Source organism: Oncorhynchus gorbuscha, linkage group LG22 (assembly GCF_021184085.1).
Source record: "Oncorhynchus gorbuscha isolate QuinsamMale2020 ecotype Even-year linkage group LG22, OgorEven_v1.0, whole genome shotgun sequence".
In the NCBI taxonomy this organism is placed as follows: Eukaryota; Metazoa; Chordata; class Actinopteri; order Salmoniformes; family Salmonidae; genus Oncorhynchus; species Oncorhynchus gorbuscha.
Window position 1 is genome coordinate 773,790 of NC_060194.1, and position 25,173 is coordinate 798,962.

The 25,173-nt window shown below is 43.4% G+C and overlaps 2 protein-coding genes and 1 long non-coding RNA gene across 3 annotated transcripts; 2 read left to right on the forward strand and 1 right to left on the reverse strand.

Annotated features, from left to right (window-relative positions):
• The first annotated feature begins 1,820 nt into the window (after positions 1-1,820).
• Positions 1,821-7,693, forward strand: LOC124009918 (phakinin-like). The gene is made up of 8 exons (XM_046322171.1): positions 1,821-2,436; positions 4,003-4,085; positions 4,237-4,393; positions 4,834-4,995; positions 5,392-5,520; positions 5,735-5,970; positions 6,279-6,361; positions 7,477-7,693. Exons 1-8 carry the CDS (start codon positions 1,978-1,980, stop codon positions 7,497-7,499), a joined length of 1,332 nt encoding a protein of 443 aa, XP_046178127.1. The 5' UTR covers positions 1,821-1,977; the 3' UTR covers positions 7,500-7,693.
• Positions 7,694-7,719: 26 nt separating this feature from the next.
• LOC124009919 lies at positions 7,720-9,349 on the reverse strand. The gene is made up of 3 exons (XR_006834333.1): positions 9,202-9,349; positions 8,531-8,675; positions 7,720-8,381 (listed from the first exon to the last, which is right to left on the reverse strand). It is a non-coding gene; the product is annotated as an uncharacterized LOC124009919 (long non-coding RNA).
• Positions 9,350-10,721: 1,372 nt separating this feature from the next.
• On the forward strand, positions 10,722-22,068 carry LOC124010037 (ATP-binding cassette sub-family F member 2-like). Its single transcript, XM_046322355.1, has 15 exons — positions 10,722-10,812; positions 12,007-12,185; positions 12,387-12,599; positions 13,044-13,226; positions 13,581-13,752; positions 14,643-14,738; positions 16,066-16,168; positions 18,974-19,069; positions 19,258-19,377; positions 19,762-19,851; positions 20,013-20,123; positions 20,367-20,429; positions 20,632-20,760; positions 21,087-21,290; positions 21,541-22,068. Exons 2-15 carry the CDS (start codon positions 12,050-12,052, stop codon positions 21,655-21,657), a joined length of 1,833 nt encoding a protein of 610 aa, XP_046178311.1. The 5' UTR covers positions 10,722-10,812; positions 12,007-12,049; the 3' UTR covers positions 21,658-22,068.
• Positions 22,069-25,173: the final 3,105 nt, after the last annotated feature.

Consider the following 25,173-nt stretch of genomic DNA (forward strand, 5'->3'; position numbering starts at 1 on the left):
CGACCTAGATTTGAGCCAATGTCTTAAGTAGTTGGTCATGATATTACTCCAACCTTGGGAAAGTGATAAACTGACACGTTTTCATTTAGGTCAAAAACTACTTTATATCGAGGAAGTGCCTTCAATTTGATGGCCTGCACATGAACAGTACAGTGTGAGACAACCGTTGGACCCGATGATGTGTTGCTACACATGAGCTTAGATAGCCAACATCACCATCACATCACCAATAAGCAAAATCCTTATAAAATGTTTTTTTCTCATCAGTTTTAACCCTTCCCTTTCCAAAACAAACTGAAAAGATTAAATCCGAATATCTGTCAAGACTTCTGCCGAAGTCGATGCCTCTCCTTGTTCGGGCGGTGCTCGGCGGTCGACGTCACCGGTCTTCTAGCCATCACTGATCCATTTTTCATTTTCCATTGGTTTTGTCTTGTCTTCCTACACACCTGGTTTCAATGCTGCAGGGCAGCCTAGTGGTTAGAGTGTTGGACTAGTAACCGGAAGGTTGCAAATCCCCGAGCTGACAAGGTACAAATCTGTCGTTCTGCCCCTGAACAGGCAGTTAACCCGCTGTTCCTAGGCCATCATTGAAAATAAGACTTTGTTCTTAAATGACTTGCCTAGTTAAATAAAGGTTTTAAAAAAACTCTGTTTCCCCTCATGTCTTTGTCAGAGATTGTTTGTTATTATTTGGTGTTGTTTGTATTGGTGCGCGACGGGTCCTCGTACCCACTTTGTTTCGTTAATTTATTAATGGTTTTGGAGTTATGTTTTAAGTTATTAATAAACTACTCCATTTTACCAAGATCGATTCCCCTGCGCCTGGCTTCCTTGCCACCGATACACACACCTATACCTACCTACACCTATGACTATCATTGAAAATAAGAATATCATCAGACTCTCATAATATTATTGAAAATAGAACATTACAACAATTATATTTCAAATATACAATTATTTAATAAATCCTTGGGCGTTCATTGACTGTATTTTGATCAAACACATCCTAACTTTGGATTTGAAAAAACAGGCCATACTGAACATTCCTCTGGCCCCTTCTCCAGTCTTTCATGTTTACAGTCATTGGGCATACTCTTTACAGTGATGCATGACCATACTGAACATTCCTCTGGCCCCTTCTCCAGTCTTTCATGTTTACAGTCATTGGGCATACTCTTTACAGTGATGCATGACCATACTGAACATTCCTCTGGCCCCTTCTCCAGTCTTTCATGTTTACAGTCATTGGGCATACTCTTTACAGTGATGCATGACCATACTGAACATTCCTCTGGCCCCTTCTCCAGTCTTTCATGTTTACAGTCATTGGGCATACTCTTTACAGTGATGCATGACCTGATTTATTAAGTTCTCACATATAAATGCGCGCACACACACACACACACACACACACACACACACACACACACACACACACACACACACACACACACACACACACACACACACACACACACACACACACACACACACACACACACACACACACACACACACACACACACACACACACACAAAAAGAGGAGGTAGAAGCATCTCCAGTCAGATTTTGTCTAGTCAGACGACGCACCGGTGGCAGTTTGTGCTTGGGGAAAGGGTGCGCAAGCCAGCGCTCAATGGAGTTTTCCTGAGAGGGCTCCAATGCTGAGACAGCAAAAACAAACAACCAGCACCCACACAAAGAGCCCCAATACACCAACCTGAACCAGGCCACTGTCACAATGACAACACAAACACCACAGGGGAACAATAAGCCCCTCTGCTTTCCAGAAGCCCAAGCCGCAATAAAGAGTCATGCGCCCAGGGACACGGGCTGTTTGACACCACAGGCCACCCAACATATTCTCAAGCCACTCAATGATGTCTATGCATGGTGACTAGCCTTCTTCTGACACGCACACGCTCCCACATTCTCTCGTCTCATACCCACATTCTCCAAGCACAAGGGTCATGCCTCTGCCAAGACGTCGGTCCTCCTTCTTGGGCCAACACTCCGCTGCAGAGCGCCCGGGTAGCGCCAGCACCAGGGCTGGCACCGCGGGCATCACCACAGCCCCCCGGGGCGTCTTTGTGGGGACAGCCCCCACAGGCGGCACCTGCAGCCTGGGCACGCGAGTGTCGCGGCGTGCCCTGGGCATCAGCAGTGTGTTCCTGCAGGGGCTGAGGAGCACGGCTGTGCCTGTTATGCCCCATGGGGCTGGGGCTGGGGCTGGGGCTGGTGGCAGGCAGCACCCCGGGGGTGCTGAGAGCCTTAACTGCTGCCTGATGGAGTACAGGGACAAGGTGCACGCCCTGGAGCTGCTCAACCAGCAGCTGGAGGAGCAGATCCGACACTGCCTGGATCGTAAGGCGTCCAGTGCCGGAGCCTGGGGTCCCCTCAGACAGGACTGGGAGGACGTCTACAGGCAGGTAAGGAAGGGGAGAGAAGGAGGTAGTTGAGGATGATGGGTAGAGAGGATACAGATAGGTAAGGGGGAGAAAGGAAGAGCAGGGAGGAGAGGGATAAAGAAGGACTAGGATGACTTCTACAGGAAGAGGGAGAGGGAGGAGGGAGTTGAGGATGATGGGTAGAGGGTACAGACTGATAAGAAGGGAAAGAGAAAGAACGGGAGGAGAGGGGTAGAGAAGGACTAGGATGACTTCTACAGGAAGAGGGAGAGGGAGGAGGGAGTTGAGGATGATGGGTAGAGGGTACAGACTGATAAGAAGGGAAAGAGAAAGAATGGGAGGAGAGGGGTAGAGAAGGACTGGGAAGACAACTGGGTACAGGTAAATAAGAGAGGGAGTTGTTGAATTGTTCACAAGTCCTAGAATGAAGTTAAGAAAGCTCCTGCCGATGCAGCAGTGCAGCATTTTGCTGTTCTGTGCCTCCGACCAGATGAGAGTAGGTTGAAGCACGGATTGAGTGGGTGATTGTAGCTAGAGATTGTGGCGGGATTTGCACTGGATAGTGCCGTTCATTTAAAAGGGACAGTTTTGGAGTCTAACTTTGAAGCAGTGTTCATGATCCTCAATTGTTTATTGCACTGTGGGACTGTTAGCATATTTGAATTTGTTTACCTTTATTTAACCAGGGGAAAACCATTAACACCAGGGTCTCATTTATAAGGCTGCCCTGGGATCAATACATTAACGTGATCAGCCTCAATACAATACTATACAGTTACAATGACACATTACAACAAATCAAATTCAAAAGTGACCGATAAAATTACACCTCAATCAAAACATCACCACATTCCTCCTCAAAGTCCCAAACTGACCCTTCGAGACCAGAGAGTCAAGCCTCAAAGTGGCCTGCAGGTCCTTCCATGCGCTAGGGGCACAATAAATACATCCAATCTTCCGCACTCTGTGGAGTCCCACGGAGTCTCTAGAGCCAGCCAGCCTTGACAGGGAGTCTGATGGCGGCTGGATTTCCAATTAAGAAATGATGTTGAAGTATAGCAGTCTTCCATTGATGAGGTGCAATGCATTGTGATGCCATTATAATGCACTCCAAGACTTGGCACAGGCATGCATGACTCCCTTATCATCAGTGATGCAGTGAGTAAACAAAATAGTTGGGTAAAAGCTGACCACCTTTCGCGGTGTATAAAGTAACACTCCCTGTGTGCAGTTTTCAGCGACAGGTGGGTAAACGCTCGTGCAAAATAAAAAAAAGTTGTGTAAATGATGTCTACCTGTGTTTACCCTCCACTACACCACTGCTTATAATGTCTGGTCTTATAATGGGGGATCTCATAATGATCCTCGCTTAATAACAGCTATTTTGAGTCCATTGAAAATGACCTGCATAGAGAGACTTAACATACCATACGCCTTATAATAAGACGTTGTAAAGGCGCATTCATGCTTTTAACAAGTCATTGTGCATTATACCTGCATGCAGAATACCCATTTATTAATTTGAACTTCAGAGCATCTGTTGCACCCTAGTGGACAGACTGACATATTGCAAAACCTCCCGCATAGGTTAGTGAGTCCATCCTTGACAATGCCAGGCTAATGCTGCAGACAGAGAATGTGCAGGCCAACGCTGAGGACTTCAAGGACCGGTGAGTGTACACTCTCCTCACATCCTCACATCCTCTCTCCTCACCTCCTCTCTTCTCACCTCCTTCCCAAAACGTCAGAACCTGGGGAAACGAGAAGAGCATGGAGAAGAACACTCTGTCTTTTGAGATTCACTTTCTCTCCATCCTGTAGGTATGAGAATGAGCAGCCCTTCAGGAAAGCGGTTGAGGAGGAGATCAGCTCTCTGTACAAGGTGATTGACGATGCCAACCTGACCAAGTCAGACCTGGACAGCCAGATGGACAGCATGAGGGCTGAGCTCCGAGACCTGGCCCACAACCACGAGGAGGTGAGTCAAGCATGAAGGATGGAGCACATACTGGAAAAAACAGATGACCAGCAGACCGCTAACTTTGTCATAGGGTTCCTTGTCGGGTTTTTAGAGTGGGATATTAGAGAAGGGTATATTCCCGTCAATATACAATCTAACAAAATACAACTTAGTTGAATCTCCAAGACAGTTCCTGTGTATTCGTTAAGCTTATTTACCCAGCATAGAAACAAATGGAGCACATAAGAAACCCTAACTGCTAGCATTTCCATAGGATTCCTTTCTTGTGGGGTTTGCCCACTGACAAGCATTTACCTCTATGCCCAGAGTGACACCTCATCCAGCTGGTTGTTATTGGAAATCAGATGATTAGGATCGTATTGATTATATGAATCCGGTGTATTGGTGTTGGGGTGGAACAAAGGCCCTTTTCCCAGGTGTTCTTCTGCCCCCTCCAGGACGTGAGGGTGCTGTACAACCAGATGGCAGGCCGTGAGGTGGACGAACCGGACGCTCCCATTGAGACCAACCTGGACCAGATACTGGCCTACATCCGCTCCCACTGGGAAAGAGTCATCGAGAAGAACCGTGCCGAGACCGATGCCTACCTGGAATACAAGGTAAGTTCATACTGTAGTTCCCCACACTTACAACCTTTAACATCTGAGTAAAAAGGGGAGAAATCCATATTTACTTTTGATAGATCAATGTGTAGTTGAAATGTATTGACATTTGTCGTTAGTTGTTTATCTATTATGAGGTCAGCTTGAGGTTTATTGTGTCTAGTAGGGGCCAGGCAAAACAGACGGAATACACCTGTTCTTTGACATAGCTTGACGTGTGTGTGTGTGTGTGTGTGTGTGTGTGTGTGTGTGTGTGTGTGTGTGTGTGTGTGTGTGTGTGTGTGTGTGTGTGTGTGTGTGTGTGTGTGTGTGTGTGTGTGTGTGTGTGTGTGTGTGTGTGTGTGTGTGTGTGTGTGTGTGTGTGTGTGTGTGTGTGTGTGTGTGTGTGTTCAGCAGGAGGAAAGTGTGGGCAGTAAGCTGAGTCATGAGGAGGAGGAGCTGGAGAGTCTGAAGACGGAGTATAACGATGCTGGTTGTAAAATCCAGAGTTTGCAGGCCGAAACCGAGTCCATCAGAGCACTGGTACGTATTGAGCCGTCACCTCTACAGTGTCCCTATATAGGGCAACGTTTTTGGGGACAGCCCAACACCACCAATAGTGTGTATGTGAGTGGAGAATGGTGGAGGTAGAAATAGGAAGGACGGGCTAATTGGAATGGTTAGAATGGAACGAATGAAACACAAAGTGTGTGTGTGTGTGTGTGTAGGTGTCAACTGTGTCAACTTGCTCCAACAGAAGCGCGGCCTGGAGAACTCCCTGAACGACGCCAAGCATTGGCATGACATCGAGTTGCAGAACCTGGGATCCGTCGTTGGCAAGCTGAAGTCAGAGCTGGGCGACGTCCATGGCGACACTGAACAGCAACGCCGTGACTATGAGACGTTGCTGGGCAACAAAATGCGCCTGGAGCTGGAGATCGGCAGCTACCACGGCATCTTGGATGGGGAGGAGAGCCGCTTCCACCCCTCGATGTGAGTAGCTAACTTCAGAGATAAACTCTGAGGCAAAGGCAATATCAAAAAAAGATGATTAATAGAAGATTAATAGCCCAGCAGGCAAAATACCATTGGCACATGACTTCTTAATGATATAATTTTCTGGTTGTAAACTTGTTTTCTGTTTATGCTATTATAGTAACAGTGCTTGACGTGGACTGAAATAGGTTCCAGTAATCATTTTGGGAGCCGGCACTGTTTATATTATCAAGGTGAACTCCACGCAATATATTCCAATGGGTGAGATTGCATGACCTCCTTTGACACGATGTTCCTCTCAACAGGTGCACAGGTGCATCAGAGCCTGAAGGGAGACGAACTCCCCTTCCTCCCCATTTGGAGCCCCACGGCGGCCCAGCACCTCAAGGTAAAGTCTACTACAGTCCCGTTCAATTACCGAGGAGGAGCAAGGCACTCTTCATGATATTAAAATACCTCTATTGTGGTGGCAAGTTCAATTGAACAATATCTTAAAAACTCTGACTTTTTTCTGAATGTGAAGCATTCGTCAGGGAGAACAGCCTGATTGTTTAGAATATTGACATTAACATCAACAAAACACCAACTGATGGAATTTCTCATGGAGGAATGGTGTCGAATCCTTGCTATAGAGTTCCAGGCTTGTAGACTCTATGCCAGGGTGCATTGAAGCTGTTCTAGGGGCTCTGACGGCTCGCTGTGGCCCAACGCCTTATTAAAACACATTATGTCGGTGTTTCCTTTATTTTGGCAGTTACCTGTGTATCTCTTCCTAAAGCATATCCACACACAGATGACGATTATCTTGATTTCCTCAAACATTTCACACACCTGCATGTGAAAGCTGACTGGCATGTGAGCGATGTGTGACGTTGTTCCCTGTTTTTGGGAGCATCTTCCAAGTGCTAGTCACCCTTGTAGAAACCAGTAGGAGTAAGTTGTTGTTCGGTTGCTTGTAATTATCGAGGACCAGGAGTGACAAAATCTTTTAGAAAAATGTATACATGACTATTGAAAATGTACAGAAATCAATATTTCAGAGCATGGCGCTTGTAACGCCAGGGTAGTGGGTTCGATTCCCGGGACCACCCATACGTAGAATGTATGCACACATGACTGTAAGTCGCTTTGGATAAAAGCGTCTGCTAAATGGCATATTATTATTATTATTATTTTCAAATGTTCTATTATGTGTTTATTAATTTAGAAGTGCATTATTAACGCATTAATATATATCAATAATATATCATTGGTTTATGTTCACATTTATTTTTTTATTTTTGTTGTCACTCCTGGTCCACCATACTAGTAGGTTGTTGGTTCATTGAGGACGGAAATCATTTCTGCAAGTGCAGAAACACATTCTCACCTTTCTTCATACTATTTGTAAATTATATCTATTAAATATTGTTCAAGTCCTTTATACTTGATTTGATTTATTAGCGTCCGCAATAGCCGACTCCAATGGTCCGATACTATTCTGGCATTTTTTTGTCTTATCAGGTTCCAACACATCTAGTTACTAGTGGAAAGACTGAGGACCATTTGGGGACAAGGCCACTTCTTCATTTTGGCGCTCAAGTTATCATCTACTGTCCTTGGGTTTGGAATAACACCAATGAACATGAAGCTCTCACACCGTTGATCTCCAAGGTATCTGTGCAGTTTCCTTCAGAGACCATGTTCTTACTAAAGAGTGTAATAAAATTGAAACCTCTGCAAGAAAGCATCTGGTCCTCTTTTTTCAACTAGGCCTCTTTATTCAAATAGACTGGGGTAAGATTGGAATGTTCCTTTTGGGGACACTGCTTTCAGTTATGGCACATAAGACGACTTTGTTGATACATTAACACAGCTTATACAAAGGGGTGGGTCCAATACTGGATGCTGATTGGTTAAAACTGCTAATTGGTTTCAAACTTAGCCAATATGGTTTTGGAGTTGTGGCATGGTTTCAATGACTATTTTTTTTAAATACCACTTGTGCCTCAACCAGCCTATGACTCAGCTGGCCTGCTTGAACCACACTGAAACGTGTGCTCAACATGATGTGAGCACAGCATTCAGTCTGGTTTAAGCAGGCTGTGACTCAGCATGTGTAAAGCTCTAAATTGAAGTAATTGATAATGACATGCCTAAATTGTACTTCTTGCCCTTATGAGTCAAAATGAGGATGGGGAAAGGACATTTCAACAGGCGCTCCCACAAGACACAGCCAGCGTTCATCAATACAATGCACGATTCATATGAAAGTGTCATTCATTTGTCTTAGAAAACAGGGGGTGCCAGTGATGATATTTACTTTGAGGATAGTTCCTTGGTTTAGTATTTTCTTCTTGCTCTTTGGAGTGACGTTTCTGGTGATTCCACGTTTGTTGATTTGTCCTCTGTGAAGGTGAAACCAGCTCCTGCAGGGTGAGTCAACGTGGTTGTATATAGTATTAATAAACAGCTCAACTTAAGTTACATTACGTTACGTTTCATTACAGTACAGTACATGTAGTCCTACTGATATTCAGTCACTGAGGACTTTATGAGCTGTGAAATTATGGCTCACCTCACTAGCGGGATGATCATGTCGTAGTGGGGTCTCCTATGACAGAGTAGCAGCCAGAGCAGGACTGTGAGGGTTTCTTGAATGAGTCATCAGTCCCCCTTCTCCTGCGAAACTGGCTCATGCTGACGTGTTGCATTTTCTCAATCTGCGGAGTACAGTGAACCAACACTTACTGTTTACTATATCTATAGGTATAATTCAGAAGTTTACCCAAATCTTCCATTGACATCAATTCATAATTCATGTGAAAGTAAAGACTAACACACAGATCTTAAGTTAAGCTTGGGACTATAGGGAAAATAAGAAAATCAGCCAATTTGATTATGATCAGGTGCTTGATTTTTTGTATTTTTTTCGTTGGCGGGACATGGATTCAGAGCAACTTTGTACTTTTAACCCTTTGATGATTACGATTAACTGTTAAATAATCTCTATAGCTAGTGCCCCTACATGTCAAACCTCTTACATGTTACCATCCTATTCCAAAGCAAACTAAATGAAATGCTGCAATGAATGTCCCACATTTAAAAAAGTTTCCTCTGATCCAAGAGTCAAAGAATCAAAGGATTGCTCACCAATGTTAGTCTACTCATCAGAAGCAATCACAAAAAACAATGTTACTCCCCAAAAACGTTTAAGACAGTGAAGAAGAAATCATATAGCAAGCTTACCATTTCACCACTTGTTTCTATGGGCACCGATTGGATTGTCATTATTGCAATGGTGAAAATGACCAATGCCAATGATACCCGCTGCATTTTGTCTCTTGTGGCAAAGCTTGCGGCAGAGGGAATCTGCTGTGTTCAAGACAACCTTAAATCTAAATAGGCACGTCTGTTACAGCTGGGCGGGGACTGTTCTATGCCATTCCTCTTTGTGACGAAGGAAGCAATATTGTGACGTGGTTGTTTTAAGGTAGAATGCCATTGAAAAGCAGTATGTTGACAAGTGAAAACGTCCTTGAATTTATGTTTAACGTATTAACACCAATATTTCATCACAAATCAAAACATGCAATGTATGCCTTGGCTTCAGAAAGTGTATATTCGACCTTAAGAACGGAAACTTAAAGGGTCAATCTGCAGTTAAAACAACTCTCAACCAGCCTGTAACCACTCTCAAATTCATAGACAGAGCTATGGATGCAAGGACGGATCATCTATGAGATCAAAATGATAGTTTTAACCATGTTTTGAGGATATAGCCTACACTGTTTGTTTAATTATATCGTTTACAAACAATGGAGAGAAACAAGCTTATACTTTGGGTTCTGATAGTATTACTAAACCGACTTCAAAACGCAGGTCTCTGTGTGTGGTTATCACAATTTGTTTGCTCGTCACCTAAGGCATATAAAATGGATGCATACTAACCGAAGTCTTGCACGTGTTAAAATGGTTGAATTAATTTGTGCATGTGCCAGGTGATCTCAACTGTAGTACAGGCGCTCCAAAAAGTTGGCTAAATAATACTTTCCTGTTGATATTTTTCAGACAACGAGTACAGTAAGTTCAAATGTAATTTTACTCAGCATTCTTGCTTGTAAGGAAACTATCCACGTTTTTGCAGTGCTTTAATTTAGACTGTGTCCCTAGAAAGCTGGTATTACAGTCTGATTTATTAAGCAAGGGTTAACCCTTGACCGTTAAGCCATATTGCAATTTCTAAATCTAGATAGATGTATTTGGTTACGGATTATATGTATTTGCTGCTATGAATGAATGTTGTCATCTTGTCATATATATTTTTAAACTAATCCAAACCAATATAGTAACTGAATTTGAGATTTTACTCAACATGAAAACAAATGTAATTGTCAGTTTACTTCCTGAATTGACTGAATTTAAATGGAATTGACAGACCCCAACCCTGCTTGGGTCTTTAGATGTGTAAATAAGCTCAATAGTTACAATTATTTATTTTAAGCCTAATGAATAATAATCATTATTTTTGTTTCACTGGAGTTCTACGTAGCCTAAAACGTGTTCCAGTTAAAAAAAGGTGACCAATGAACTGTCTGTGAAAAATGAGGTCCACTCTATCAATGATGTTGCAATAATGAATCATTTCTGGTCTTTATATAATACCGTCCAGAAGACACCATTTCCCACAACCCTTCTTATTTTACCCGCCCGTTATTCAAATGAGAAAGTTGGTCTTGAATGACAACTCGGCGTTTCATTGGTTGGTGAGCCGGCATTGGGACACGCGACAACGAGCTCATTCTTTCTCGTGCGTTTTCCAACGTCGTCGCAGCCGCGCGTGAACAAGGAAAAAGACCGGTAAGAAAATGCCAACAGGATATTAAAACGTATATATATATCTAACAGAGTCACAAATAGTGTTTAAATCTTTTTGGATTTAGTAAAAAATGTTTAAGGATACATTGTTGGCAGGATCTGTCGTTAGTTTTGAATAGTTTGAAAGCGTTAGCAGGTAACCTAGCTAACGTTAGTTTCTAGTTACTACACAATGCACTGAAAAGATGACCACGAGTTTCTCGGCATTAGCCACATCTTACCGGCTGTCTGACTCTAAAAAAAATCATTTGGGGATTTCTATCCAGTGGGATGATTGGCATCTGACAGATCGGAAGATATATAAAAGCCCACACTGACTTCCTGGATTTGTGATCTAAATGCGAAGTTACTAGCTCCAGATTCAAGGGTTTGGCTAGCCAGTTTCAGCTAACTGGTAGGGCCTAAATATTTTAATAGTGGCCCAGGGGGCCAGTTTAACAGCTAGGTAGCTAACGTTAATGTGCAGTTGGCAAACTGATGTAAATGTCTATAGCTAGCCAACGTTAGTTACGGTTCTGAGCGAATATAACATAGTCGTGTAGTGGTAAGTTAAATGGCAGGAAAAGGGAGGACGATACGTGAGATTAGCCATACTAGGCCACCTGGCTAGCTACCCCGGTTACTCAGTGCTTACTGTTATACTAGAGGATGACTAACTCAGCTGACCAGGTAAAGGATGCTGGCATTTATAATGCAATGAGCGATATGATTAGCTTCCTAACTAACGCTTGCTAGTTGCTAGTTGCGCAAGCGTGATTAGGTAACTAAAATCTATCCGCGGTCTAACCATAGATGGATTAGTCATTTTTTTTTTAAATGTTTCGTCTTCGATTGCGATTCATATGAATGATAAAGGAAGGGAGGACTTGCAAGCAGTTCAACTAAAGCCAGATCAAGCAGAGCTTTAAGAGGGTTAGGTACATTTTTAATGTGTCATTTGGCTGGTCAGCAACATGCTTCATGAATGAGGATAACAAACGGGCGACCCTTTCCAACCAAATTGATATTACTTTAATTTGTCTTGGTAGTGGTAATGAGGTGTATCAAACTAAATGAAATGGCACCAGCATTTTGATTCACTTGATGACTGCTTACCATATTAGCTACTCCTGATAATCCAGATGCAGGCAATACAATGTTACTTACTGAACCAGTTTTCCCTGCTTTGACCCCCAGCTCTCTGTCTTCGAGTTTAATTTTGTCGAGGTCCGCAGCAGCCATGCCTTCCGACCTGGCCAAGAAGAAGGCGCAGAAGAAGAAGGAAGCCGCCAAATCCCGCCAGAAGACAAAAAAAACTGAGGATGGAGAGGGAGAGAGACCAGAGGAAGGCCAGGAGAATGGCGCCATAAGCAACGGTAATGGTTGATAATCATAGAGCAACTAAAGAATCCTCTTCACTGCTAGTTCAGGTTTCAGAAATGTATTTGTATTCCAGGTGGTTGTTCTCTCATGTTGAATGGATAGGCTGGTTCTTCAGATTAATGTAAGTAGCGATGGGTAACAGTTCATCTGGAGAAATGACTTACTAAATGGCCCTCCGTGTCACTGAGTTACAGGTGTGGAAAGCCTGACCAAGGAGATGGATGAGTTTGAGCTGAAGAAGACTGAGGCGCGGGCGGTGACTGGCGTGCTGGCTTCGCACCCCAACAGCACAGATGTGCACGTCACCAGCATGTCGCTCACCTTCCATGGGCAGGAGCTGCTGCAGGACACCAGCTTGGAGCTCAACTCGGGCCGCCGCTACGGCCTCATTGGCCTCAACGGCACTGGTAAGTGGTTACATCACATGGGGTGCGTTCAGTGGGCACAAAGTGAAAGTACGCGCTTTGACTGTGTTTTGGGTAAGAATTTATCCGTTAAGACTCTTTTCATTGGAAAACATTTTGTTATGGTGTGCTCTAATGAACAGTGCCTTTGGGACACCTTGTTTTTGGTCATTTTCGGTGTTAGTCACACCTGTCCACGCGGGACATCTTTCAGCCAACTCAGCCTTTATCTCCTCAGGACATAATATGCCCTAGTTTTCCCAGGAGCAACCTCTAGCTGGGGTAGGGTTACTTTTTGTGTATATGTATTGGCCCCTTATGACATTTATAACCGAACAGCAGCCGTAGACCCTCTATCTTCTGTGTAGAAGTATCCCCACCTTATTTACAAATACTCATTTGAGCTCTACTTAAAGGACACACACTTACAAATCTTTCTCTTTCCAGGTAAATCCATGTTGCTGGCAGCCATTGGCCACCGTGAGGTACCTATCCCAGAGCACATTGACATCTACCACCTGACCCGTGAGATGTCTCCCAGTGAGAAGACGGCCCTGCAGTGTGTCATGGAGGTGGACGCGGAAAGGATCCATCTGGAGAAGGAGGCAGAGCGCCTGGCATCCGAGGACTGTGAGTTGCTTTAGAATGGTGGTTTGGTTGTAGTACTGTGAATTACCATGTTACCATGGGAACTGTGCTCACTGTGGCAGCTTCCCTTCCTAGGCGTGGTACACTACCTCCCATGTCCCGAATAGTCCTGCATAATGTGTTCCCTTCATGATGTAGCATCGGGACAAGGGCACAAAGGCTTAATTGGTGGGATAATAACCGTGATTCCATTTTGCTCCAACCAGTTAAAATAAACACTGTAGAGTAGAAGTTTCTCTCCACCCACCCCGACTGTTACCTTCTCCCGTTCGTCTCCGTCTTTTCCATTGTCCTCCACCCAAACGCTCATCTCTCTGTTTCTCTCCCCCCCTAAAGCCGAGTGTGAGAAGCTGATGGAGCTTTATGAGCGCCTGGAGGAGCTGGACGCAGATAAGGCTGAGGTGCGGGCCTCCCAGATCCTCCACGGCCTGGGCTTTACCGCCTCCATGCAGCAGAAGAAGCTTAAGGACTTCAGCGGAGGCTGGAGGATGCGCGTTGCTCTGGCCAGGTACAAACCCACCCTTTACAATACAAAGACAAACCTTTACTATTAGTGCATATTTGGGATCTGGGCCCTTGTTCATAAAGGTTCCAAGTGTAGGCGCGCTGATCTAGCATCAGTTAACTTTTGGATCATAATGGACAGGTGGAACCTGATCCTAGATATGCACCACTACTCTGAGAATATGGTCCCAGATCTGCCCCAAGCCCCTGTTGATTCATTATAATGTAAAAAGCTAAACTGATCCGAGATCAACACTGCTACTGTGAGACACCATATGAATGCAGGCCTTGAGTGCAGTCTTTTTCCTAGACTCTCTCAAGCCTCGCTTCAACTGTCTACACCTGTCCAGAAAACTGTCAATCTACATGAAGAGCGATGAGGACTGTGAGGGTCCTGTTTAGAATTGGCTAAATGACACAAGTGGGCAAATGACATCAAACCACAAAAACATTTTTCTTTCCCACTATCTTTGACTGTCCTAACTTGACTGGTCGAATCCTATAATCTCTATATTCTAATGAATCACAGGCGTTTGGCTCAGAACTGTTTGGGAGTGATGTAAAGACAGGCCGAATGATAACGCCGCCAACAAGCAGTATGTTCTCAGTGCAGCGGCGCAGTGAGACAAATTGTCCGCCGCGTTTATCTGATCCCTGCCGTTCTGTTCACTCTTGAGTTTCACTTTGCCCAAATGCCTTTAGTCATAACTATTTAATAGGTTTTAGATTTAAAACATCTAATTCACAACCTCCTCCAATAAGACCTACCTGTAAATTGTTTTTCATTCACAAATGCCCTGTTTTTTGGGGGGGGTGAGGGTGTGAATAAGCCTATTTTATCACTGTTGTTTTGAAGACGTACTAACCTGGTTTTGTGCGTTCCTCGTCTTCAAGGGCCCTGTTCTTGAAGCCGTTCATGTTGCTGCTGGATGAGCCCACCAACCACTTGGATCTGGATGCCTGTGTGTGGCTGGAGGAAGAGCTTAGCCAGTAAGGCCATTTAGACGTGTGAGACGTAGGACACGACTTTTCTAGAAACAATTGTGCCTGTATCGTTACTTTTAATGTGAAAAGCCACCTTAGATTGGAGGCAGGGTTCTTTCTTCTGACATTTAAGTGGCAACTGGAATATCGTGGAACATTTCCATGATCTACTCGCTTTAAGCTGCTATTGCTGCTGTGACATGATGTAAACAAAAGGCCGAATTATAGTGCCCCTGCCAGGCAGTTTGTTCTCCGTGCGGGGGCGCGTTGACAAAAACTAGACCGAAGCGTTTATCTGATCTAAGCAGCATTACAAAAAGAGTGTAGACCTGATGCCACAGCACAGGGTTTGTTAGTTCCATGATAACAGGTTTGTTTTAGACATTGCTCATGGAGTTTATAGTTATGTGCTAACTAGCTATATACAGGTAACTGCCAAAATAAAGGAAACAATGACATTGTGTCTTAATAGGGCATTGGGCCACCACAAGCTACGAAGTACCGAACTCTATTGGATGGATTCTTCTGCCAGAAATTCCATAATTTGGTGTTTTCTTGGTGGTGGTGGGAAATGCTATCTCGGGTGCTGTTCCAGAATCTCCCGTGGGTGTTTAATGGACTTGAGCTCTGGTGACTGAGGTGGCATATGGTTTTCATGCTCATCAAACCATTCAGTGACCACTCGTGCCCTGTGGGTTGGTGGCATTGTCATCCTATGGGGTCATAGCCTTGCCTGGGGACTCGAACTGAATTCCTCCGCTGCTCTGTTTTCACTACATGTTTCAGTCGGAGACAGCCGTCGTTAGTCGTTTGTGGTGATGTCAAAAGGAGGGGTGTTGTACAATCAGCGATTGGCTCATCTCTAACCAATCAGTATCACAGCCAATGACACATTTTCTAAATGCTGCTGTACTCGGAATAGCTAAGAATGTGTTTGCGTTCTATCAATCATTGGGGGGGGTACTCTAATCCTGACTCATTGCGGAGAAACTCATGTCAAGAGCAAGGCATTTGGGTAGCCAGGCAAGGCATAGCTGTGGTAACCAAAGTAATGGCCTGCCCAGCATTTTAATAGATGACCCTAAGCATGATGGGATGTTAATTGCTTAGCTAGCTCCGGAACCGCACCTGCTTTCAATATTCTTTGTATCCCTCATTTATTCAAGTGTTTCCATTACTTTGGCAGTTACCTTTTGACTTTGGTTCCTGACATTGTAGGATAATGCCTGACATTGTAGGATAATGCCTGACATTGTAGGATAATGCCTCTCAACAATTGTCATTGTTGCTATTTAGAAGTGTCTGAAGATTCAGCCTTACTCCTATTCTACAGATTCAAACGTATTCTGGTCCTGATCTCCCATTCGCAAGATTTCCTCAACGGCGTGTGCACCAACATCATGCACTTGCACGAGCGCAAGCTGAAATACTACACGGTAAGAGCAACTGCACTCTGTCATGGGTCACCATGGACCACAAGCTGTTTGTCTGGTTTACAATAATTCTCCAGGTCTGAGCAGTTGCATTTCCTGTCCTCAGTTGATAAATAAACACTAGTTTACTAAACTTACTTACCCAAATGGGCCCAGTTAAAGCTCAGACTTCCACCATTTACAGGGTTTGTCCGGTGATGAAAATACTGGAAAAGTCATAATTTTACAAATGTTTTCCAGGCCTTGGTAAGTTTTGGAAAATTGTCAAATCTGAGAATTTTGAGAAGTCATGAACATTAATTTCTGTTGGTGTAATTTATTCAGGCAGTTAATATTATATCAATAAAATTTAAAGCAACGTCTGCCAGGATCGGAATGACACGTTTGTGTGCATCACCTACATGTGTGCGAGACAAGTGGGCCATTGCTCAAGGAGAGAAACAGTCGGACATTGCTGCATCAGGTAGGCCTAGCCTATGAAATATGATATAAGACTAACTAGGTTGGCAATTCAAAACACATCTTGTACCCTATGGGTAACTGTTTAGCTATTGGGGAGTGAATGTTTTTTACAGTGCTTTCGGAGAGTATTCAACCCCCTTGACATTTTCTACATTTTGTTACGTTAGACTTATTCTAAAAATTGAATAAATACTTTCCCCTTATCAATCTACACACAGAACCCCATATTGACAAAGCAAATCAGGTTTTTAGACATTTTTGCAAGAGGGAAAAATATGTGTTTACATTTGTATTCAGACCCTTTGCTGTGAGACTCGAAATTGAGCTCAGGTGCGTCCTGTTGCCATTGATCGTCCTTGATGTTTCTACAACTTGATTGGAATCCACCTGTGGTAAATTCAATTGATTGGACATGATTTGGAAAGGCACACACCTGTCTATTTAAGGTCCCACAGTTGACCGTGCATGTCAGAGCAAAAACCAAGCCATGGGGTTGAAGAAATAGTCAGTAGAGCTCCGAGACAGGAATGTGCCGAGGCACAGATCTGGGGGAGGCTACCAAAAAATGTCTGCCGCTGGCCGCCCGGCCAAACTGAGCAGTTGGGGGAGAAGGGTCTTGGTCGGGAGGTGACCAAGAACCCGATGGTCACTGACAGAGCTCGAAGGTTCACCCATCTCTGCAGCACTCCTCTGATCAGGCCTTTATGGTAAAATGGCCACACGGAAGCCTTTCCTCAGTTAAAGGCACATGACAGGCTGCTTGGAGTTCGCCAAAAGGCACCTAAAGGACTCGGACCATGAGAAACAATATTCTCTGATCTGATGAAACCAAGATATAACTCTTTGGCCTGAATGCCAAGGGTCACGTCTGGAGGAAACCTGGCACCATCCCTATGGTGACGCCTGGTGGCAGCAGCATCATGCGGTGGGGATGTTTTTCATCTGAGGGCACTGGGAGACGAGTCAGGATCGAGGGGAAAGATGAACGGAGCGAAGTACAGAGACCCTTGATGAAAAATATAAATGGTCTTGGTAGATGGTGTGGTCTACAGCTTATGAGGTCCTCTACCTCAGACAAGCAAATACTAATAAATTACCCCCTAAATAAAAATATAGAGATGTCTTTTTTTTTTGTTGAGCCTTTATTACAGTAAATACTAAAGTCGCATTAATTTGTGAATTCAATTTCCTAAATGGAACGGTTTACGCCTATTTTTTACGCTAATTATTCAATGGTTGCTTTATTTTTTAAATTAAATACTTGATTGCATTTCAAATCATGAATGACTCTTATGCTGTGTGACACGAACAAAAATAATTTATTGATACAGTAGCCTATAAGTATTGAAATAGAGGCCTAGCTAAGTTATGGTGTTTTAGACTAAACAGGATGCGCTCTTTGGCCTACAGCTCGTTGGTGGTTATACAAGGCTGCAATACTAAGCCTACTAATGATAATGACATTACTTATTATCATGATAATGAGATCAAGGAAAAACTGGATTAATATTATGTCATTTTCCAGACTATTTGGGACAGTGTAAACAACACTAAATAAATAATACCTGAGAGGCTGGTCTAACAAAATGTACAGCCTCTTAAAGCATGGCAAAGATTAAAAACAGACAGATTTGTGTTAAACAAATATGGTGGTTAACTTTGCTATTACGCACATGGGAACATGGTCTAGGGAAGGGCGCCAAGTCAACAGCGCACTGATGCGTTTCATATTTTTTTTCTAAAATATTTTCTATTTGTTGCACCATATACAATTCTTCAATAGCACAGGTCTTGGCCTGATGGACTGTGCCATCTCCACAGCCTCCACAATGGATCAGTCCACTCACAGGCGCAAGTCAGACAGGTGTCTTGTACACTTATTTTTATGAGCTGCTTCTACACCTGCATTGCCTGCTGTTTGGGGTTTTAGGCTGGGTTTCTGTACAGCACTTTGAGATATCAGCTGATGTACGAAGGGCTTTATACATCAAATTTGATTGATTGATTTGCTGCTCCACCTTACACGATGACAAGAGGTGGTACGTGGGATCAGAGCAGCCTCCCAGCGACGATACCACATTACGCTTACTTTCTTTGTACGTGCATAGACACCACCAATTGGTGGTCATGGAAATTTGGCTAGATGTCATGAAATTCCATCTGTCAGAATGTGTGTTGAACTCTGCATTTACACGTTATAGTGTATTTTGCCTTGGCGAGTTACTATGATTTAAAAACGTACTATATTCAAGTCATAAAAATAAAGTAAATGAAAGATGTGGGGGTACATCCCTTTTTTTAATGTTAAATGGTACTATAAACAAGTATTTGTTTACTTCCTCAAAGGGCAACTACGACCAGTACATTAAGACCAGGGAGGAGTTGGAAGAGAACCAGATGAAGCGGTTCAATTGGGAGCAGGACCAGATCAAACACATGAAGGTAAACTCCCCCTTTCTCTTGGGTTAACTCTTTCACGTACACAAGTAGTATGTGAAATTTGGGCCGGCGCCGGTAATGTGGGTGATGGGTTATTTTGGAACCACTTAGCTTGTGGCCGATGGGAGTGAACTGCTTCACCAAACATGAGTAGTTTTGTAAACCCTTCTCTCTCCTTACTACCCCACCAGAACTACATTGCCCGGTTTGGGCACGGCTCAGCCAAGCTGGCTCGCCAAGCCCAGAGTAAAGAGAAGACTCTGCAGAAGATGGTGGCCTCGGGCCTGACTGAGAGTGTTAAGAATGACCAAGTAAGTCTGTTTAGTGACTTTGACAGGGCTGATGGTGCTTCCTGTATAGGGTAGGAACAGGTGCTCTTTTTGGTATAACAAGTTTGTTGTAGAGCAGACGCCACAGGTTGTTAGTTCTGGGATAATAGTACACTGATCTAAGCAGCATGCCAAGGAGTGTAGAGCAGACTCCACAGATTGTTAGTTCTGGGATAATAGTAAACTGATCTAAGCAGCATGCCAAGGAGTATAGAGCAGACGCCACAGGTTGTTAGTTCTGGGATAATAGTAAATTGCAAAAGAGAATCCATAATTCCATAGCTTCCTTCGGGGTGTCACAAGGCAGGAATCAAAAAATAACAAACCATCCTGAACTCTTAACTCATTCTTCTTTTCCTTTTCTAGACCCTGTCATTTTGTTTTCCTCCCTGTGGGAAGATTCCCCCTCCTGTCATCATGGTCCAAAATGTCAGCTTCAAGTACTCTGATGACCAGGTACGTGTTTGTCCAACCTCTCTTCTGCCTAACGAATGTTTTGCTCAACTTGTTTTTTGTAACTGTTTCTAAAACGAAAGAGAGATTCCAGCTCCAAACTACACTGTATCATGTTTTCCTCAATATTGTTGTCTTGTGTTTTCCCTCGTTTGATGATTCAGCCCCATATATACAAGAACCTTGAGTTCGGTATCGACCTCGACACCCGAGTGGCCCTTGTGGGGCCCAACGGGGCCGGGAAGTCCACCCTGCTTAAACTCCTCATGGGAGAGGTTAGTCTTGACATTGTTACGGCCATTTAGCAGACTTGAATTGTTCTCCTGTCATTCAGCCATGCCATGACACGTTACCATAACTAGTTTATAGTTTAATTTTCACTGATATGTGAGAATGGTCCAAATGTAAACGGTGGTTTTTATTTCCTGTTCAGTTGCCTGGTCATTTCTTTGAACCGATATCCCACAACTGCCATCTCTCCATTCCTACCAATGTCTCCTCGTTGTCTTTGTCCTCAGCTCCTCCCCACCGATGGAATGATCCGCAAGAACTCCCACGTCAAGATTGGCAGATATCACCAGGTACCATACCATTAAAGCACACTGGTATACTAAACTGTCTTAGATCATTTAAGTGCGTATGCTCATACAATTCCAAAATTGGATGGAAACGTGGTTGTGAAGTGCATTACTTTTTTATTTGACTTGATTTGAAGTTAAGTTTGTTAGACATTTTTACAAATCTCCGTGATTCACATGGCTGAACCTACTGTATTTTCTCCAGCATCTAACAGAGCAGCTGGAACTTGACCTCTCCCCCCTGGATTACATGATGAAGTGTTACCCAGAGATCAAGGAGAGGGAGGAGATGAGGAAGATCATTGGCCGCTATGGGCTGACAGGCAAACAGCAGGTCAGTTTGATCATTAGTGACCAATCGTGATCCTCAAATATTGTTCTCCCAATTGCAGACCTGCCTTCAGATAACATCTAGTTTTGCTTTCAAGTCATTTTAACGTTTGAGCCTGTCTGTTGTGCCGGGGGAGTGGGGTTTGTACTTTTGGGACTGTTCCATTTGTATCATGAAAGCTCCGAGGAAAGGAAAATAACTATTTGAACCCAGGCCGGGTTGTAGTCCATTGTAATTCAACCCAAGTCGGTAATTGAATTAAACCCCTATATATGAATTGGGGGAACGGTCTTCTGACATGGGTGACATTTCTTCTTTTTCTCCTTCAGGTGAACCCCATTAGAAACTTGTCCGACGGGCAGAAGTGCCGGGTGTGCTTTGCCTGGCTGGCCGGGCAGAACGCCCACATGCTCTTCTTGGACGAGCCCACCAATCACTTAGATATCGAGACCATCGATGCCCTGGCTGACGCCATCAACGAGTACGAGGGCGGCATGATGCTGGTTAGCCATGACTTCCGGCTCATCCAACAGGTGAGGATCGAACAATTGGAAACAGTTGCTTTACAATGAACAGAAATGTACTCCAACCCTAATGAGGGCAAAGCATTTGTGGGCCACAGTGTCTGAACATACTCGGCCATGCCAATAGCACACCGGCGCTGAGCCGTTAAACTCCACGAGTCTACATTTTGAATGAGCTTATCAGAAATGGCTCTAGTTTACTTATTGGAATTATTTGTTGTGTCCCTATTTAACCCCCTTTCTCCTTTGTTTTCCATAGGTGGCCCAGGAGATCTGGGTGTGCGAAAAGCAAACCATCACCAAATGGAACCGGGACATCTTGGCTTACAAAGACCATTTGAAAAAGAAGATCGACAAAAATTCTCATGGTGTATAGAAAATTGAAATACCTCCCCAGATACAAGACTGCACTGTCCCAAGACTGTGGACTCTCATTTTTCCCTCTTCACGTGGCTATATAACTCTACGCATGTTACTCCATTGCAAGATGCCCAATTCCTCCTGCTTTTAATGCCTCTTTATAGGCTGCTGGGAGGTTGTGGTGCGACCTAGTTGCCTTCCATTGCTACCCCCCTTCACAGGCATACTTATGGTATCTTGATTTCTCAATTAAAATAAATAATTTATCCATCAGTGGTAGAGACCGCGTGCATTTTTCCACAGTTCAGATATAGTAGGATGTTAGCCACCTGTACCAACTTATTTCCTTTTACTCTAAAATAGCTTTTTATTATTTAACTGTACCTGCAATAATGGGATTGTATGAATAAAGGAGCAAAATAACTGACTTGTTTTGTTTTTAGTGACATGACTGATAACTTTGACTCATCAGTTCATGGACCAAGTTCTAAAGCACGCATTAAGCATTTTCTGTTGATTTTTAGGCTTTGGAGTTCATGGTGTATAGGTGATTTTTATTTTGAAGGCAGAAACCAGAAGTGTTTTCTACACGTGTTTGCATTTGGGTCATAATTGCACGATTGACAACTGTAGCAGGTTTAAAAAATCATTGTCTCATTGGCATTCTGCTAGCTTACGACAACTACAAATAATTTGATATCTAGTCCAGCGATTGTCAAAATGGACATGTAAGCTACCGTGGTAGCTAGTTCAGAAATTGGCTAACGGTTAACAAGATGGTACTACACCGGCTCTGACGCTCATCTGCTGTGGCAGGGCTTGCAAACCATTAGACCACAATGGCAAGCATAGCTGAGAGCTGCCCAGTGACAAGCCTACCAGATGAGCTAAACCACTTCTGTGCTCGCTTCGAGGCAAATAACACAATCATGCATGAGAGCACCAGCTGTTCCGGAAGACTGGTCACGCTGTCCACAGCTAATGTGAGTAACAGGTTAACATTCACTAAAGCCGTGGGGCCAGACTGATTACTACTGACCCGTAGCACTCACGTCTGTAGATGTAGCAGTGTGATGTTCCCCTAGATTATGCACACAAGGACCAAATCAAATAGGCCAGGTCAAGAGGGGATGTTAATAATGTGATGATAATGCAGTGTTATTTAAATTGAATTACAGCTGCAGAGCTAATGTTATTTTTTTTGGTGTACAGACACTTTCATATCTATATTGTACATTGTACAAGTTTTATTTTGGTTTGGTCCATCGCAGGTTCTGTATTTCCGTAGCCCCTTATTCTCTTTTGCCTGACCTTCGGCCAGCAAGGTATGTTGTCCTTGGCTCCGCAAGTGTTCAATATAAAACTGGTAATGTTACACACAAGGTGCTGGTATACAACCATTTGTTTTAATGTGGGCAATCTAAAGATTTATGTTAACGAGTTTCCCGAGCTCGCTTACTAGGGTACCTATTGTGAGTACTTGGGACAGTGTTTGAGTGAGTTTCCATGTGATTGTGCCTGAGAGCTGTGACTGCGCCAAGGGTTAACAATGTGTGTTCTCTCTTCGTGTGCAGGGAAAATACAAATAATTCAACTAGCAGACCTCCAGTTGTGGCAGTGTCCTAATTAAAAGTACAGGACGAACCACCCTCATATACATGAAGTGCTTTGAAAGGCTGGTCATAGCTCACATCACCATTATCCCAGAAACCCTAGACCCACTCCAATTAGCGTACTAACAGATCCACAGATGATGCAATCTCTATTGCACTCCACACTGCCCTTTCTCACCTGGACAAAAGGAACACCTATGTGAGAATGCTATTCATTGATTACAGCTCAGCGTTCAACACCATAGTGACCTCAAAGCTCATCAATAAGGACCCTGGGACTAAACACCTCCCTCTGCAACTGGATCCTGCACGGCCAGGCACGACTCCAACATCATTAAGTTTGCCGATGACACAACAGTGGTAGTAGGAGACGATTGTGGACTACAGGAAAAGAGGACCGAACACCCCCATTCTCATCGACGGGGCTGTAGTGGAGCAGGTTGAGAGCTTCAAAGTTCCTACAAACTAATATGGTCCAAGCACACCCAAGACTTCAGCCACCCTAGTCGTAGACTGTTCTCTCTGCTACTGCATGGCAAGTGGTACCGGAGCACCAAGTCTGTCAAATCAAATCAAATTTTTTTTGTCACATACACATGGTTAGCAGATGTTAATGCGAGTGTAGCGAAATGCTTGTGCTTCTAGTTCCGACAATGCAGTGATAACCAACAAGTAATCTAACTAACGATTCCAAAACTACTGTCTTATACACAGTGTAAGGGGATAAGGAATATGTACATAAGGATATATGAATGAGTGATGGTACAGAGCAGCATACAGTAGATGGTATCGAGTACAGTATATACATATGAGATGAGTGTGTAGACAAAGTAAACAAAGTGGCATAGTTAAAGTGGCTAGTGATACATGTATTACATAAGGATGCAGTCGATGATGTAGAGTACAGTATATACATATGCATATGAGATGAATAATGTAGGGTAAGTAACATTATATAAGGTAGCATTGTTTAAAGTGGCTAGTGATATATTTACATCATTTCCCATCAATTCCCATTATTAAAATGGCTGGAGTTGGGTCAGTGTCAATGACAGTGTGTTGGCAGCAGCCACTCAATGTTAGTGAATATGATTTGTATGTCATCAATGCAGAACTATAGATTTCTTACATACTACATTATTATTATTATTATTATTATTGTGGGGCTTGCGAAACAAGAGTCCCCACTTAAATCTTATACATACTACATATTCTTATTTTACATTCAACTCCTCTAACACCGTTTAAACTAGAAATGCAATTCAAATTTTAAAATGTGTAGACTGGTCTGGATTGAGTTTTTTTTTGCCCATCTTCATTCACTTTCATGGGACTTTTTTTTCAACATTCTAAATTGCCCCCATTGTGACATCACTTCCAACATTCCATTATTTCCTGTAAATGCAACTATGCAACTTTTGACACAAATCGGCTACTTCGCCCACTTCGCCAACAACTTCGACAAGTTAGAACATCTACTTCTCTGCTTTTCACATCTGTTTGCGGAACAAAAAATATCTGCTACGCATCTAACGATACTTGCTGTTTACAGTAACACATTTCTTTTACCAACTTTTTCCAAATGCTGTTTTTGACCACCCCCAACAGGTCAGAAACGTAGGGCATATACAATCTTCCTCTACTTCTCTGCTTTTCAAATCTGAAAACAGATTAGGAATAGCTCCTAGCAATCAATAGATGGAGCTGCTTTAGTAACTCATCAACTGCTTTCTTTTATAGATGCACCAAGTCATATCAGAAACTAGCAGATTCATTACTTACCAACAACAGCTGCAAATTTCAATAAAATTACATCAAGTTTGAAGTTTACTTTCCTTGCTTTGCCCAACAACACTATCATGAATCTAGCAAAAAAGTTTTGTAGATCAGAGTGCAGTATTCATTTAGCTTCATTGCAC